Source organism: Pelophylax lessonae (genome assembly GCF_965119305.1).
Source record: "Pelophylax lessonae genome assembly, chromosome: 4".
NCBI classification, from domain to species: Eukaryota; Metazoa; Chordata; class Amphibia; order Anura; family Ranidae; genus Pelophylax; species Pelophylax lessonae.
Window position 1 is genome coordinate 271,528,058 of NC_138771.1, and position 17,959 is coordinate 271,546,016.

The 17,959-nt window shown below is 47.6% G+C and overlaps 1 protein-coding gene across 1 annotated transcript in view; it reads left to right on the plus strand.

The window, feature by feature from the left end:
- The window catches only part of XPOT (exportin for tRNA), a 153,321-nt gene extending 136,196 nt beyond the window's left edge, over window positions 1-17,125 (plus strand). Inside the window, exons 22-25 of the mRNA XM_082253111.1 lie at window positions 273-320; window positions 13,632-13,703; window positions 16,230-16,286; window positions 16,370-17,125. Of these exons, the coding sequence (XP_082109237.1) occupies window positions 273-320; window positions 13,632-13,703; window positions 16,230-16,286; window positions 16,370-16,396 (204 nt within the window). The 3' untranslated portion in view covers window positions 16,397-17,125. The remainder of the gene's footprint in view (window positions 1-272; window positions 321-13,631; window positions 13,704-16,229; window positions 16,287-16,369) is intronic.
- Window positions 17,126-17,959: the final 834 nt, after the last annotated feature.

Consider the following 17,959-nt stretch of genomic DNA (forward strand, 5'->3'; position numbering starts at 1 on the left):
TCTGGCAGTACAACCACTTGAAGCAATATCGGCCATATCTGCAAGATACAAAAAAAGTGAATATCCGCCTCCGATAATCGGTCGATTCCTAGTTTAGTAACCATCTCACTGACCTCCCCTCATACAAGGATCTATTGTTTGTGCTTATTGCTTTCCACATGTAAAGATAAAGTTCTTGTATAGGTTTCATGTTCTAATATTTTAAACGTATTATAGGCCTGTATAAAATGGAATCATTATATTCTCATTAAAACACCTTTCTTTGTCTGTAGGCTTTGTCGGAGTGTGCAGTGACCATGAAAACCATATATCTAAAAAGGGTAAGATGTCACATGAACAATTATGTTCCTCAAAGACTGAGCAAAAAGGGACTGCCCAGAGGGCAATTGTAGGTTCTGCATTTTACCAGTGATATTAGTTTAAATACTTTGGTGAACTGGTTTAGTTTAAAGTGGACATTCAATACTTTATGAAACCTTTCAGATATACGGATTGGTACTTAAAGGCAGAAATAGAACGAACTTTGGGAAAATTAAAATATAAGTGATTCGTAGGTTTGAACAATATAACCATCCTCCTTTCCAAGTCGACTTACCGACCTATTTTCTGTTAATACTAAGGTATTACATGGATGTATGTATTGTTGATGGACCAACACTTTGGGATATACATGGGAATACTCATCTCCAATAGCAATAGAAAGAGAGGAGACAGAGAAAAGAGGGAAAAAAGAAAAAAATATTAATCGGACCAGCCTATAAGGGCCAAGGTAGCCAGAAGAAGCCCTGGGCGGGCAAGCAGAAGTCCGGCAATGCCGGTACGGCGGGTCCATCCGCCTCTGCCTGAAGGTGCGCCCTCACCCGTCTCAGGGGTGGGGGGACGTTTGCGCGGTTTCCTCCAACCTTGGCTGCTCAGAGTTCCGGACAGGTGGGTTCAGGAAATCATTCGATCAGGTTACAAGATCGAATTCCTTTCCCGGCCGGCCGACAGCTTTTTTTTTTTTCCTCAAATCTTCATTTGACCCCGGGGCGTCTGCAGGACCTGCATTAAGCGGTGCAGGACCTCCTTGCCCAGGGGGTGATTGTCCCGGTGCCTCATCGGGACAGGTTTCGGGGGTTTTATTCCAATATGTTCACTGTGCCCAGAAAGGAGGGCAAGGTACGTCCTATTCTGGACCTAAAAGCGCTGAACTGCTTCGTGCGCTTTTGGAAGTTCTGTATGGAATCTTTCCGTTTGGTGGTGGCCTCCCTGAGCCCAGGGGCATTCCTGGCCTCTATAGACTTGAAGGATGCATACCTGCACATCCCCATTTTCGAGGGTCACCAGAGGTACCTTCGTTTCGCAATCACGGAGGACCACTATCAGTTTGTGGCGTTACCTTTCGGTCTCGCTACGGCTCCAAGGGTCTTTACCAAAGTGTTGGCGCCTGTTCTGGGCCTGCTCAGGGCGCAGGGCATTGCGGTCTTGGGGTATCTGGACAATCTTCTCTTAAGATCGAGTGTCAGCCAGAACCTAATGCGCGATCTGTCCACCACGGTACAGATGCTCCAGGAGTTCGGATGGACCATCAACCTACAGAAGTCGACCTTGTCTCCTTCGGTTCGTCTTCCCTATCTGGGAATGATCCTGGACTCCGCTCAGGCAAATGTGTTCTTGCCGGAGGACAAGCTTCGGACCCTGCAGGACGAGATCAGATCCCTAAGGGACGATCCGTCTTCGTCGCTCAGGACCTGCATGTGGTCCCTGGGGTTGATGGTATCAGCCTTCGAGGCGATACCCTTTGCTCAGTTTCACACACGGTCTCTTCAAGCAGAGATCCTGGCCAGGTGGGACAGACTACCTCAGTCCTTGGATCTGAGTGTCTCATTGAGTCGCCGGACCAGAATGGATCTTCTGTGGTGGCTCCAGTCCCCGACGGTGTCAGAAGGACAAGAGTGCCCGGGCGGCCCGGGAGGTGACCGACATTGTCTTGGGCCGAGACTCCTGTCCCGGCGATTTCAGCAGTTCACATTCCAGGTGTGGAGAATTGGCAGGCCGACTATCTTAGCCGCCAGACCCTGGACCAGGGGGAATGGTCCCTGCACCCGGAGGTTTTCCAAATGCTGTGTGCGAAGTGGGGATCCCCGGATGTGGATCTGTTCCCGTCTCGGCTAAACCACAAGGTGGAAAGGTTCGTGGCAAGAACGCGCGATTCTCTGGCAGACGCCTCGGATGCGTTGATGGCCCCTTGGCATCAGTATCGTCTGATGTATGCCTTTCCTCCGATTCAGTTGTTGTCCAGGTTCCTTCGCAGGTTAGCCTCGGAACCACACCTGGTGATTCTGGTGGCGCCAGACTGGCCACGCCGGTCCTGGTACGCCGATGTTGTTCACCTGGCAGTTGCGCCTCCTTGGCGGCTGCCAATGCGGGAAGATCTACTGTCTTGTGCTATAAACAAAAAGACTGACACTTTGGGGAAAAAAAAAAACAATATTTTTTACTTTGTTATAAAACGCATATAAAAATGGTAAAAAAATAGTTTTCTTCATCAATTTAGGCTAATCTGTATTCTGCTACGTGTTTGGTTAAACAAATCCCAGTAAGTGCATATTGATTGGTTTGCGCAAAAGTTATAACATCTACCAACTAAGGGATATACTAGTAATGGCAGCGATTAGCAACATAGTGGGACCGGGACATTGCAGCTGGCAAATTTGACACTAAGTGAATCTTCACACTCTCTTGGGGACCAGTGATACCAATACAGAGATCAGTGCTAAATAAAATATGGCCTGTCACTATACTAATGACACTGGCAGGGAAGGGGTTAACATCAGAGGGCGATCAATGGGCTAAATGTGACCCTAGGAAGTGCTTGCTAACTGTGGGAAGGCGGAGATCTGTTTTCCTGCTTTGCAGAAACCTACGATCTCTATCTTCCCTTGTCACAGAACGGCGATCTGCCTGGTTTACATAGGAAGAGAGGAAAGCGCCTCTTGAGTGTGGTAAATTTATTTGACAATAAAACCATGTAGTGACTCACATGGAGGTAAGAAGAGAACGTTAAGCTGGTATCACGGTCCGCAATGTCCAAGCGGTGTCCGGGGAAACTGGAGAGGCCTGCTCTGTTGTCTTCCTTCGGGTGGACAGGCGAAGACGCTGTGCGGCGGCCGGCGGCGTCTGACGTCACAGATAGGAATAAGGGCAGGCTTTGGATTTCTTTTTTGTTCATTGACGGACACAGCTCCTGAGCTTAACCATTGGGTTATACTGCCCCCTACAGGAGTAGGACACTAGGCAGAAAAAAAGTCTGGCTACGTCTATGGGCAGTCCCAGGGGGGTATACGCCCTCTCTCTGTTTTTTTTTTTCTGCCTAGTCAGGAGTAATGACCTAGTTCCTTGCTGGAATCTCAGATCCTGGCATTTTTTTTTCTTGTGAGATCTACAATCAAATGAGCGCATATCTTCAGCTCCGCTCTAGGTCAGCCGCAACATAGCCCCACTGGAAGGGGGATGGCCTGCGAGGTAAACGCCTCGCAAGCTCTCATACGACCAGGTCTCTGCCCAAGTCTCAGCCTTTTCTCCTGGCCGACAGCCCCCCATTTTGATGGAGAGGAGCTTCTTTTTGGAGCGGTGCCCGGCTTGTTCCTGGTATGTTAAGCGACTGTACCCTTTTCCCCCTGGAGGGTTTTGGGGTGGACATTGACCCCTACCCCCCTCCCTCCCCCCCCCCCCCATGGGACGGTCGAATCCCTGGGTTCCCCTCTTCCCGTAGGCACCCCCTCATCGGTCTGGTGGTCCCTGTGGACCATAGCCCTCCCTCCTTTAATGAGCTGGGGCTGTGGGGTGGCCTGGTCCACCGCTTGGGGTGTGGGCAGGGTGCTGTGCTGGCAATAGGGCCGCGGGGGTGCACTGCCGGAGACCAGGCGATCGGCTGTGGAGGGGGGGCCTGAACCTGGTGGGGGCCTGACAGCCCCCCCCCCCCTCCTTCCTGCCTGTCCCATTTTCTGAGGCCTAGGGAGATCCCTCCTGGGTCCCTAGGTGCCACTCGGGCCTGCCATTTTTTCTGTAGCCTGAGTGCTCAATGCACGGCGGCCATGCTTGTGTAGTCCAGCGGCCATTTTTCTGTGATTTGCCATTGAAAATAGCGGCGGCCATGACAGTGGAGCCCTATGGACGGCGATTTTGGCAGTGGGTGCTCCTCCTAATCCCTTATTCTGGCTCCTGGATCATTTTACTTCCTGATCGCCGCACATGGATTGCAGATTATCCTGGTGGCTGCAGGTGCCGGTTTCTGCCGGATGGTGAGTCTGGTGGGGTCCTCTCCCTCTCTGCTGAGGATCGATTAGGTGCTCTGTTACTGGCGACCAAGTGGTGCTGCCGGAGCTGTAGGCGTGTCCCTTAGCAGTGTTTTTACACCTTTTCTTGTAGGGTCCCCCTATTGACTCTTGGAGTCTTTGGAGCACATTTCCCCACCTGGTCCCTTCTGAGGCTGTGGGGCTCCTCGGGTCCCAACCAACCGATGCACTGACGGCGGTCCTGAAGTCCGGTGTGTCCCAGGTGGAGGTGGTATTTGGGTGACAGGCTAGCAAAAAGCGCCCCCTGCCTCATCTGTCTCCTTAGATCCTGAATCTAAATCGGCAGGCATGGGACACTCTGCTGGGTCTGTGACCACACGCTCTGAGTTCTCAGATAGTGCGGATGATTCCTCCACTTTTGCAGCCGCGCACGAAAAGGCGCTGGTGGATGCACTGATTGTATCTGTGCGTGAGACCTTTTAAAATGGAGGACACCGCTGAAGCTGCAATGGAGGCATCGGTTCCCTTTGGCACTCGCAAGCCATCTAGAGAGGCAAAGATGTTTCTCTGTCGTTCATTGACAGACATAGTCCTCCTTGATTAATATCAACTCGGGTTATACTGCCCTCTACAGGAGTAGGACTAGACAGGAAAGAAAACGTTCTGGCCACACCCTAGGGGCAGTCCCAGAGGGTATATCCTCTCTCTCTGCTACAGCAAATCAGTTTTTTTCTGTCTAGTTAGGAGTAAGGACCTAGATTCCTTGCTAGGATCTTCGGTCCTGGCAGGATTTTGTTTTAGAAATACTTTTTTAGACAGCTTTTTTTCTCCAGTGTTCCTGTGAGATCTTCAAGCAAGCACGCTGAAACTGGGCGACGGGCTGGATGTTGAGATCCAGTGGTCATCCCAGTTCAGCCTACGAGCGCGTGCAGGCCATAGCTCCGCGCTGGGTCGGCCGCGACATAGTCCCACTGGATGGGGACTGACCCTGCGAGTTAAACGTCTCGCCTGGACGCCAATGACCAGCAGAGTCACGGCGTCCGTATTGGTCGACAGCCCCCCCCCCCCCACCACCCAGGTGGAGAGGGGTTCTGTCAGGAGTTGGCGCCCGCCTGGTTCCGGTATGGTGAGTAGAATGTTCCCCCCTCTCCCCCTGTTGGGTGTGTTGGTGGACGCGGGCCCCTCTTTGGGATGGTCGGACACTCAGTTTCTGGGTCTCCCCTCTATCCTATAACAGGTCACAGATCCTGAGTGTGATTTTGTGAATAGAAACCAGGAGGCTTGGTTTGGGAGCAGACGATCTAAAGTCACTATATGACTGTAAGGGTGACTGAAGTCAGTGGCAGACTACTAAAAGGCATTACTATTGAGGATAAAGGTATCCTACCTGTCATAGTGTGTACACAGGCCGAGGCCTATGCCTGAGTTACTGCAGCCACAGATCGCCATCCCTCCAGAAAGCCGGTCACTTCCACAGGCCGCACAGCCTCCCGCAGGCCGAGGATACCTCCCGCAGGCCGAGGCACTCACGTAGGCTGCACAGGCCGAATGCACACCTCCCGCAGGCCGCTGCTAGCTTGCAAGCCGCCGCTATCCTACACAGGCCGCCACCATTTTCCTGCAGATCGCATGAGGCCGCCATATTGGCGTAGCCTCGTGTCTCCAGCATGGGGGCGGCCATGTTTGAGGTGACCAAAACACCTCGAGGAGCTATGGGGAGGCGCCGGAAGGCGTGTAAAGGGGCGGAGCCGCCTCCTTTTACCCGGGAAAGCAAGCCAAAGACTTCCTGTCTGTAACAGTGCTGGGACAGGTTGTATTGAAACCTCTGAGCATCAAGTGGTGAGCCTTGGGGTCTCTCTCTCTCTCTCTCTGTGGGGGTCCAAAAGCAGGTAACACTGAGGGGCGCTGCTGCGTTGGGGGGCTAAAGAAAAACATTTTTTAATTTTTTTTTTTTTTTGATTGCAATTATTTTTTTCTGGCAAGTGTCTTGTATAATCATGGACCCTGCCACACAGGTATCCCCACCTGATCCCCTCGAGGTGGCCGCAGGACCCTCCAGTTCAGAGTATTGATGCATTTACATCAGTTTTGGAGTCTTTGGTATCCCAGGTGGAGATGGCCTGTCAGGAACGGGGGTCAAGAAAGCGACCCCCACCTACCCCTATTTCATCTGATACTTCAGATTCAGATTCTGAGATGGTCATTGCAGCTGCAGGTCCCTCTGCAGGGGCTGTTGTCTCAGGTAAAGTTCCCTCAGATAGTGAGGAGGAGGTTTCTACCTCCGCCATAGCACAAGAAGAAGCATTGGTGGACGCACTAGTTGTGTCGGTCCGGGAAACCTTAAGACTTGAGGTTATACCGGCAGAGGTAACCGAGATGGAAATTCCCTTTGGTACTAGCAAGCCTACCAAAACGGCGAAGCTTTTTCCCTTACCCAAATGTTTTGGTAATAAGATTAAAGAGGAATGGGATCATCTGAAACCAATCCTTACTATTTCCAAACGCATTGCTAGACGCTATCCGTTTGAGGAATCCCTCATTAAAAAATGGATGGTACCACCAGTGGTGGGGACCCGCCTATTTCCAGACTGAATAAAGCCACTGTTATCCCATTGGAGGACGCTCCATCCTTTAAGGATCCGGTGGATCGGAAAGTGGAAGTGGAATCCCGCACTGTTTTTTCCCTGATAGGGTCAGCCTTTAGACCAGTGGTTACCATTGGTTTAGTTTCACAAGCATTGACAGAATGGGCAAAATTGTTACGCCATGACCTAAAGGGGAGAAGTATCCCCCAGGCAGCGTCTGATTTGATGGAACAAATTATACAAGGACTACAGTTCGTCTGTGACGCAGCCCTGGATGCCACTCCCTTGTTAGCGCATGCATCTATGTCAGCAGTAGTCCTCAGATGTGTGCTGTGGTTAAAATGTTGGTCGGCGGATCAAGGTTCCAAGAAAGCTCTGGCGAATCTCCCGTTTCAGGGGAATCGCCTATTTGGGGCCACCCTAGATGAGATCATAAAGGATGTCACCGGGGGCAAGAGTACTTTTTTGCCGCAGGCTGCTAAAACGAAAGGACCTCGTAATAGCCAAACCTGTAGATAAGGCTAATACAGCCTGAAGGTGCGCCCCCACCCATCTCAGGGGTGGGGGGGGAAGTCTTCACCGGCATTCAGATCCAGGGCTTTCCTGAATCCCGGTCTAAAGGGTTCAGGCGTTCATACGATCAGGATACAAGATCGAGTGTCGATCACTGCTACCGGTGCGATTCTTCCCTTCCAACATTTATATGCTACAGGGAGCGGTAGTTCCCGTTCCCTGAGCAGATCATTTTCTTTACCTTTTCCAAAGATCATTCTCAGTTCCCTCCAGGAATCGGATCCGGTTGAGCGAGCGGACCAAGGAGCCTCTGGTTTGGTGACTTCGGTCTCTAATGCTCAACCAGGAGAAGTCATCACTTCTGATAGGAATCAAGTTTCTGATAAATGTGTGGGAACAGAGAGCGATCAGACTTTGTCGGATTGCCTGGACCAAGCAGCTCTAGGGCAGCCCGGTTCGGATCCAGTCAGACAATATCATGGTGATGACTTAGGTCGATCACCAAGGATTTCACCATCTGTGTCTTCATTAGAGCATCCCGGAGGTGGATCTGTTGGCATATCGGCTCAACAGGAAGGCGCGGAGGTTGGTAACGCGCGCCCGCGATCCTCTAGCGGACGCAGCAGACGCGCTGAACGGCCTGTAAAGGCAGTGTCAGCTACTATGTCTTCCCTCCTCTCAAATTGCTGCTAAGATTTCTCCGCAGGATAGAGGTGGAGGGAACTCCAGTTATCCTGGAAATTCTGGGCTGGCCTCGTCAAGCCGGACACGCCGATTTGGACAGGCTAGTCGCGGACGCTCCTTGGAGACTTCCTCTCAGGGAGGATCTGCGGTCTCAAGGACCAATCTTCCATTGTGCTTTACAGTCGCTGGTTTTAATGGCCTGGCCATTGAGACCCAGGTACTGAAGGACAGAGGGTTGTCAGCTTCAGTTATTCCTACTCTAATTAAAGCAAGGAAAGCGACTTCCAGCAAAGTCTATTATCGCACATGGAAGACTTATATTGCGTGGTGTGAATCCTTGGGATTTCCCCCATGTACCTATTTGGTGACCTGTATTTTGGCTTTTTTGCAAAAGGGTGTTGAGCAGAAACTATCCTTGAGCACCATCAAGGGTCAGGTTTCAGCATTAGCAATCTTCTTTCAGAAGCCTTTGGCTACTCATTCCTTGGTGCGGAATTTCATCCAGGGGGTGCGGCACTTGGCTCCGCCAGTGCGCGCGCCCTTACCGCCCTGGGATCTTAATTTGGTTTTGTCGGATCTGCAGAAACCTCCCTTTGAAAATATCAGGGAGATTCCCTTGCTTACATTATCCCAGAAGGTGGCCTTCTTGGTGGCTATCACTTCTGCACGCAGGGTGTCAGAACTGGCTGCATTATCATGCCATTCCCCATATCTAGTGGTTCATAGGGATAAGGTAGTTCTTCATCCGAAGCCATCCTTTCTTCCTAAGGTGGTTTCAGATTTTCATCTGAATGAAGATATTGTGCTACCTTCCTTGTGTCCTAAGCCCAATCATCCTCGGGAATATGCGTTGCATTCCTTGGATGTGGTTCGGGCAATCAGGGTATACCTGAAGACTACGGAATCGTTCCGTAAAACGGATTCACTTTTTGTGATCACGGATGGCCCCAGAAAGGGGTTGCCTGCATCTGCCGCGACTATCTCCAGATGGATCAGACAGACGGTGGTACAGGCTTATTCTATTAGGGGTCGGAATCCTCCGTTCCCTGTTAAGGCGCACTCCACTCGAGCGCTCAGTACTTCCTGGGCCTACCGCCATCAGGCGTCAGTGGTCCAGGTGTGCAAGGCGGCTACCTGGTCGTCGGTGCATACCTTTACAAAATTTTATAAAGTTGATGTGATGGCATCGGCGGATGCCTCATTTGGCCGCAAGGTTTTGCAGGCCGCAATTTGAGGAGACCGGTGGTCTACCTCGAGGGTTTTTTTCCGTTGGAATTTCAGTTGAGTCTCATCGTGTGATTGATGAGCCTTTAAAACTTCTAGTTGGCACCGGTTGGGCCTTCTAGATTGGATTTTGATTTCCATTTTCCCACCCCTCATTTGTGGCACTGCTTTGGGACGTCCCGAGTTGATATTAATCAAGGAGGACTACGTCTGTCAATGAGCGACAGAGAAAAATGGATTTTTGTAAAATCTTACCGTAAAATCCTTTTCTCTTAGCTCATTGACAGACGTAGTACCCGCCCCTCTGTTTTGAGTTGGGTTGGGTTAAATTCTTTAGAGAGAGAGGATATACCCTCTGGGACTGCCCCTAGGGTGTGGCCGGAACGTTTTCTTTCCTGTCTAGTCCTACTCCTGTAGAGGGCAGTATAACCCGAGTTGATATTAATCAAGGAGGACTACGTCTGTCAATGAGCTTAAGAGAAAAGCATTGTACGGTAAGATTTTACAAAAATCAATTTTTCCTTTCCCTGCCTATTTTGACAGAATTGTTGCTAAAGGGTGGGAATGGCCAAAACATCCCCTTGTGGTCCCTAAGCTAATTTCTATGTGGTACCCCTATGAAGAGTCCCTTCTTAAAAAGTGGACTGTGCCACTGGTGGTGGACCCTCCGGTCTCCAGATTGAACAAAGCAACCAGGATTCCCGTTGAAAAGTCCCTGGCCTTTAAGGACCCGGCTAACAGAAAGCCGGAGGCTGTGACCCATAATATGTACACCCTGGCTGGTTCTGCACTGAGGCCGGTATTTACCATTGCACTGGTGTTAAAGTCTGACCTAGTGGGTTAAGTTTTTTACGCCGTGACCTGGAGGGAGAGTAGCTCCCCCCTGCCTTAGCTTAGCTGGCGGATCAGTTGGTCCAGGGGCTGCAGTTTATCTGTGATGACTCTTTGGATGCAGCTCCCCTAGTCGCTAGGCTCTGTTTCAGCAGTGGTTCTTCTGCGTATTTTTTGGCTCAAATGCTGGTCTGCAAGCCAAACTTCCAACAAGGCCACGATTGATATTCTTTTTCAAGGAGATCGCCTGTTTGGGGCTGTGGAGGGGGGGCCTTAATGACATCATTAAGGGTCTCACTGGGGAAGAGTGCCTTTCTTCCACAGGCTACTAAGGGCAAGGACCCTCGTCGTAGAGGTGGGCCATCCTTCTCGGCCCATTTTTTGGGATGTCTTCGCTGGTTTCAGGACCCGTGGACTTCTCTGGTACAAGACAAGTGGGTCCACGAAGTCATATGGTCCAGCTACAAGATCGAGTTTTGCTCTTACCCCCGCTGCAATTTTCTTTCCTTCCAATTTGCGCCTGTCCCTGGGTCGCTTACAGGATCTGTTTTGGGTGGTACAAGACCTGTTACTTCAAGGGGTGATTGTCCCGGTTCTGACATTGTAATATTTTCAGGGTTTTTACTCAAACCTGTTTACAGTTCCCAGGAAGGAAGGCATGGTGCCTTGAGGTCCAGGATTGGATGCAATGAACTGCTTTGTGCGGTTGCAAAAATTTAGAATTTAGTCCATTCGCACGGTGGTGGCATCCCTGCTTCAGGGGGATTATATTTGCCTCGATCGACATCAAGGTTGCTTACCTTCACATTCCAATATGTGCTGACCACCAGCGCTTCCTCCGCTTTGCTGTGGGAGAGGATCATTATCAGTTTGTGGCGTTACCCTTTGATCTCGCCTCTGCCCCTAGGGTCTTCACAAAAGTGTTAGGCCCGGTGCTGGCATTGTTACGCCAACGGGGCATCGTGGTACTGGGCTACTTGGAAGATCTCCTTCTGCTAGCGGAGTCTCCCACTGCTCTGGTGGACGACCTGGAAATCACCATACGAACTCTGAGGGAGTTTGGCTTGATTCTGAATTTTCAGAAGTCTGCTCTGGTTACGTCCACAAAGCTGGACTATCTGGGTCTGACTCTTAGCCAGAGTGCTCCTTCCTCTGGGCAAACTCCAGAAATTTCAGGCTGAAATTCATCTTTTGCTGTCCAGTAGAGGGTCATCCCTCAGCATGCGGGTGCTGGGCCGGATGGTGTCTACCTTCGAAGGTGTTTCCGTTGCACAGCTCTATACGAGGTCCCTGCAAAGGAAGATTCTGGGCAAATGAGACAAGACTCCGCAGTCTCTGGACCTCCCCTTGTATTGGACAGTGGTCACCATGGTTGCCAGCCTATCTGGCTAGGGAGGTGTCCTTGGCAGAATTTCTGCTCAGGGGCTCTGGACACTGGAAGAGTCCAGACTACCGATCAATATTTTGGAAGTCCAAGCAGTCAGACTGTGCCTGGACCATTGGACGGATCATCTTTAGGGATGTCCAGTGCGCATTCAATCGGACAGTGCCACGGCTGTGGCTTATGTCAATCACCGGGGGGGGGGGGGGCACAAAGTGTCCTGGCGGCTCTGGAGGAGCCAGCATTCTAAGGTGGGCAAAACTGTTTGTTCCTGCCCACTCCGCTGTACACATTCCTCTGATAAAAAAAAACTGGCAAGCGGATTACCTCAGTCGGCAGGCATTGGACCAAGGGCAGCGGTCCCTTCATCCCGAGGTGTTTCATCATTTGTGTCTCTGTAGCATCCCGATTTAGGTTTGTTGGCGTCTCGGCTCAACAGAGGTGCAGAGGTTTGTGGCTCGGTCACGGGATCCTCTGGGGCACACCACAGACGTGTTGGTGGCCCTGTGGGGTCAGTATCGTCTGATTTTATGCCTTCCCTCCTCTCCAGCTTCTGCCAAGACTTCTATGCAGGATCGTGGCAGGAGGGATTCCGGTCATCTTAGTGGCTCCAGACTGGCCTCGCTGGGCTTGGTACCCCGATCTGGTGCTGCTGGTCACTGACGTTCCTTAGAAGCTTCTTCTCAGGGAGGATCTGCTGTCCAAAGGGCCATTCTTCCATCCGGCTTTACAGTCGCAGGCTGTGATTGTCTGGTTGTTGAACGCCAGGTGCTGATGGATGGATGTTTGCCTGAGTCTGATTCCAACGCTGTTAAAAGCTTGGAAGATCTACTATCGTGGTGTGAGTCTTTTGGGGTTCATCCTCGCTCCTTCTCGGTGGCTTGGATCTTGACCTTCCTTCAAAGGGGGGTTGATCCGAAACTGCCCTTGAGTACTATCAAGGGTCTGGTGTCGGCCTTCTTTCAACAGGCTTTGGCCACATTCTCCCTCGTGCGTACCTTTCATCAGGTAGTTAAGCATTTGGTCCCTCCAGTGCGGTCTCTGTTGCCGTCTTAGGACCTCAATTTAGTGATCAGTCCTCCAGAAGCCTCCTTTGAGAATCTTCGGAAGATTCTTCTGCTTACGCTGTCCCAGAAGGTGGCCCCCTTGGTGGTTATCACCTCTGCGCGCAGGGTGTCATAATTGGCGACCTTATCCTGTCATTCACCTTACTTGGTGGTTCTTCGTCCCTGTCTGTCATTGTCACTCCTTCCAAAGGTTGTCTCTGATTTTCATTGGAATGAGGACATTGTGTTGCCTTCCCTGTGTCCCAGCCCAGATGGGCTCCAGTTTTGGTTGAACTCTGGTTTACCTGAATGGCTATAGTTTAGCCTTGGGAATTTCTTTTTCGTTCCCACCCCTCATTTTTAACACTGCTATGGGACGTCCCAATGGTTAAGAAGATCAGGAACTGTCTCCGTCAATGAACGAAAGAGAAAATGGTATTTCTGACTTAGTGTAAAATCCATTTCTCTGATGTTCATTGACGGACATAGCACCTACCCCTCTGTGGGGTTGTAATTCTTCGGACACTGCTTGTAACAAAACTAAGTACTTATAGCAGAGAGAGGGAGTATACCCCATGGGACTGCCCATAGGCGTAGCCGGCCTTTATCTGCCTAGTGTCCTACTCCTGTAGGGGGCAGTATAACCCAACGGTTAAGATAATCAGGAGCTGTCTGTCAATGAACATCAGAGAAATTAATTTTACAGTAAGTCAAAAATCCCATACACCCCCCCCCCATGCTTTTTATTACCTTAATACTTGTTTTGGGCCTGCTCAACTACAGGGTCAACATAACAGCCAAACAACTGCTAGTGGGACTGGCTGTTTGGTTGACCTGCTGGCTTTAAAATACTTAGTATTTGCTTTTCTGGATGTACATTGGGGTGTAAAGGAGTGATGTGTATGACTTACCCAACTGTTCTAAAATTAGGAATAATCTTCCTACTTTTACATGTGATTTGAATGCTTTATATGAATACTTCTGTTCTAAAAAGGCTCCACAACATCATGCTATGCACATATCAGAAGATAAAATTACTTCTACAGTAGCTGTACTGTTTACTGTTATTACTTTTTATCTATTTCTATAGGGACCGGAATGCATTCAGTATCTACAGCAAGAGTATCTACCGTCTTTGCAAGTGGCACCAGAAATCATCCAGGTAAACCAAAAAAAAACGTAAAACTATAAAATATAAGTAAAAATACAAAGGTTAAATTATACCAATAGATGCATTTGCTTGTTAAAACACCCCATTGTTGGCTCTACACTGTGCTCACAATTCTTTATCGTTGCTGCTTGCATTGATGTGCCGTGTAACAATTCCCATAAGCTGCAAAAAAAGTCCTATGGCTTGTGGAGAATCACACAGGGCAATAATGACCTGCTATGAACTGAAGACTAATTTTCGTTTCACACCTGTGCAGTCTCATGCAGTGTTATGTGCATTGCGTTAAAGGGTAACTTCACTTACTTTTGTTTTTGCTACTTTTTTTAAGAGTTTAAAAGTGCTACACAAGACATGTTATGTTTTTTAAAATGTTACCTTTTCTTTAGTCTGCTGCCCTGTAGTCTTCTGTTTGATTCAATGCATCGTGACAACTTGAAGGCATTCTGTCGCCAGCTGGTGTACAGAATGCCTCCAAAAATGTAGGTTCCTGCTTGTGTAATTGGTTCACTGATTTTCCCAGAAGTCTACACTAAGATAAGTCAGATTTAAGGCACCCCTTTCGTTAGAAATGTAAGTTTGTTTTTTTTTGGGTGCGATAATCCCCAAGGAGAAATCCTGTCTAAACAGATGAAGACACAGCAGCTTTTCTCAGAGCACAAAGTGCCTCAGCTGATTAATAATGAACTAGTCCCTCCCATGCAGAATAAATGATTTGGACCAGTGCACAAAGCAAGGTCCATAAAGACATGGATGGACGAGTTTGGGGTGGAGGAACTTGACTGGCCTGCACAGAGTCCTGACCTCAACCGGATAGAACACCTTTGGGATGAATTACAGCGGTGACTGCAAGCAGGGCCGGAGTGGGACTAATTTTCAGCCCTGGAGTTTCATGCCTTAGACCGGCCCACTTAAGTTCACGACTGACTATATTAAAATAATAATATTAAAACCTCAGAATATAAGTTTGCAATGGCGCACTGTTCTCTACAGCCTTGTAATTCATTCAGGGAGTGAGAGAAGGAGGGGTGAAAGAAAGAGGGAAGGAGAGAAAGAGGGAAAGAGGGAAGTGTGATACATACAGAGTACAGGGTTTAGCAGCCTATTATGCACAAAGTGCAGAGTTTAGGGGGCGTTATGTACAGAATGCAGAGTTGAGAAATGTATTACACATAAAGTGCAAGTTTGAGCAGTGCATTGTGAACAGTGCAGAGTTGAGGAATGTGCTACGTACAAAGTGCAGAATTCAGCGGTGCGCTATGTACAGATTGCAGGGTTGAGGAGTGCACTACCTACAGAGTGCAGAGTTGAGGAGTGTGAGTGTGCTTTGTACAGAGTTGAGGAGTGCACTAAGCACAGAGTGCAGAGTTCAGGAGTGTGCTTTGTATATAGTGTGCAGTGTACAGGGTTCAGAATTGTGCTATATACAGAGTGCAGGGTTCAGGAGTATGCTATATGCAGAGCCCAGGAGTACGTTGCATTCAGAGTGCAGATTCAGGAGTGCACTGAATACAGAGTGCAAGGTTCAGGATTGTGCTATGTACAAAGTGCAGGGTTCCGGATTGTGCTCCGTACAGAGTGCACTACGTGCAGAGTGCAGTGTTTAGGAGTACATTGCATTCAGAGTGCGAGGTTCAGGATTGCACTACGTACAGAAGGCAGGGTTCAGGAGAGCGCTATGTACAGAGTGATGCATCACAAATGTGAGTGCTAATGTGATGAAAACACATCTCTTCCAGCATGGTGACCTTTGTTAATTGCTCTGCCTATTTGTGTCAGAGGCCCAACCCTAATTATTGTTTAGCTCTCACTTGCACCAGTGTTAGACTGCGATACCCAGGGATTGTGGGATATATAGTTTCTTCACAGAAAGTGCCTGTCGTTAGACTACAGACAAAGGCCATGCATAAACATGTGAAGTGCAATGTTGCTTGCCTCATGTTTGGACACAAAAGGACTTCTGACACCAGAATGTGAATAATTAGTCTACTGTAGGCTGTCTGTACAGGGCAGCAAATTTCACCATAAAACTACAAGATCAATGCACATCTTATGCAGGCTAAAAACCCAAAAATACTAAAACTTTGGTTTAGACTGACCTAAAGGGAACAAGTAAAAAGTTAATTCTTTGAGTTTACATACCATTTACGGTCTATTCAGGATTAGGTTAATATTGCATTTTTTTCTGGCAAGTGAGGTTATTTGTCTGGTAGCTTGTTCTGTGCATGCCAAGTAATTTGACAATTTGTTTTCTGAAAATGGTGAAAAAAAAAAAAAACAGCAAGCTTCATTTTGCTAAACCACAACCTACTAACATAGATGTAAGCTTTTGATTCTGCTTAGTTTAATTTCTTTATAAATGCAGGCAAACTTTAACAAAATATATGCCCTTAGTGGTGTCCAAAGCTGTTCTGAATGCCTTATTTCCATTACTTTCTGATGCTTACTTTTTTAGAATTTTATTTTTAAGAAGTTTTTTTTTTTCTTTTTGCTGAAATACATTGTGATCTGATTTTACAGGAGTTTTGTCAAGCTCTTCAGCAACCAGATGCTAAAGTATTTAAGAATTACCTAAAGGTATGTAATGTGTTTTTCAAAACCTTTTGACAGTTTGGCACATTAGACAAACATACTAATCCTTTTTTTTTCTGTTTTCCCAGGTCTTCTTTCAAAGGGCCAAGCCCTGAGGAATATACTGGAATTTTCATGCACCTGATACTCAGGACCTCCAGTTATTAATTTATGTAGATTGCTAATTTTGTACATGCCTTTAAACTGGCGTTCTATATGGATGTCACATATTGTCATTCAAAACAAAATTCATCTTGTAATGAGCTGTAGACCAATCCTACTGGTTACGTGCTACTTGTGGTGGAAAATTTCTCCAGTGACAAGGCGTTGACTCCGTCATCTTCATTTTCTGCCATGTAACAAGCTTGTGTTATGTGCACCAATTAGATTAATATATTCAATTGGATTTTTATTTTGGAATTTAAAAACAGAAATGTAAAAATCGGCAGTCAGGAGGCTCTGTATATACTTTTTTATTTTAATGAATTGTAGCTGTTAATCTTAAATTTTTGAATCTCCTGATGCTTTGCGATATAAATAAAAGAAAAAGATGCAGTGAATTTTGTAGATAGTCATGAAAATTTGTTAGAATGGTTTTAAAGTCCCTTTCTTTAAAATGTCAACTTATGCACGGAAACAATCTAGAAATTACTTATCGCTTCATGAACTGGGCTTAAAGCCAATTAAAGCTGGAATTCTAACCTAAGCAGTATTTATCACACACAAGAGATGGAGAGGATAAAACACATTGCTTCTTGGGATGTCTAAATTTAAATATGAGAGCTCATTCTACAAAATTTTTATAAAAGAAAAAACAATAAATTTTATGTAGTCAAAACCGAAAAGATTCTGCTGGTGTTGTCTTCACCATTTTATTTAGGGATGGCTGTTGTGAGAAATGTCCTCTAATCTTCACTGCATTTTGTTATGGTTTTATGTTAAGCATCTACATCCTTTTTTGTTTTTTTACTTTTCCTTATTACTGTATTCACATTCCTACCGTGTCTAGCTTAGGATTAAAGTAACGCTTCACTGCAACCTACAGCATCTCACAAAAGTGAGAACACTCCTCACATTTTTGTAAATATTTTATTGTATCTTTTCATTAAAGAAGAAATTACACTTTGCTACAATGTAAAATAGTGAGTGGCATAGAGAACTGGCATGTGAGGGGAATGAGTGTGTCTCAGTCCCGATATGTATAAATACAAAGAAGAATGCCCAAGGGACTTTGTGAGACACAAACCACAAGGTACAAAATATACAAACATAACATAGGTACATACATATATGCATGGGTTTCCATAGTTGCATAAATCCAAGGCATGACTGACAATCCAAGGTGTAAATGTATATATTTCTCTACGTGTTTTACGAGACAATGCTTGCTTCCTCAGGAGATACATATATAGATGCCTGAAATTAGAAACAAGGTTGTTGGGCATCAGAGTAGAAGGGGAGAGGGAAAAACAAAACTTACAATTGTGTATAAAATTCCAAACGAACTTGCAACCCAGGGTAAACAGTCAAATATATTCATGGTTCCCAGAAGACTCCCCCCATTGACAATGAAGATGAAGGAAAACCGAAAAGGATCCCCAAACGGTCCATGTAGTTCTCCCTGGAGGCTGTGGAGGGGAGGGGGCCAGCCAGACAGGCAAACATCCAAGAAGGTGTTC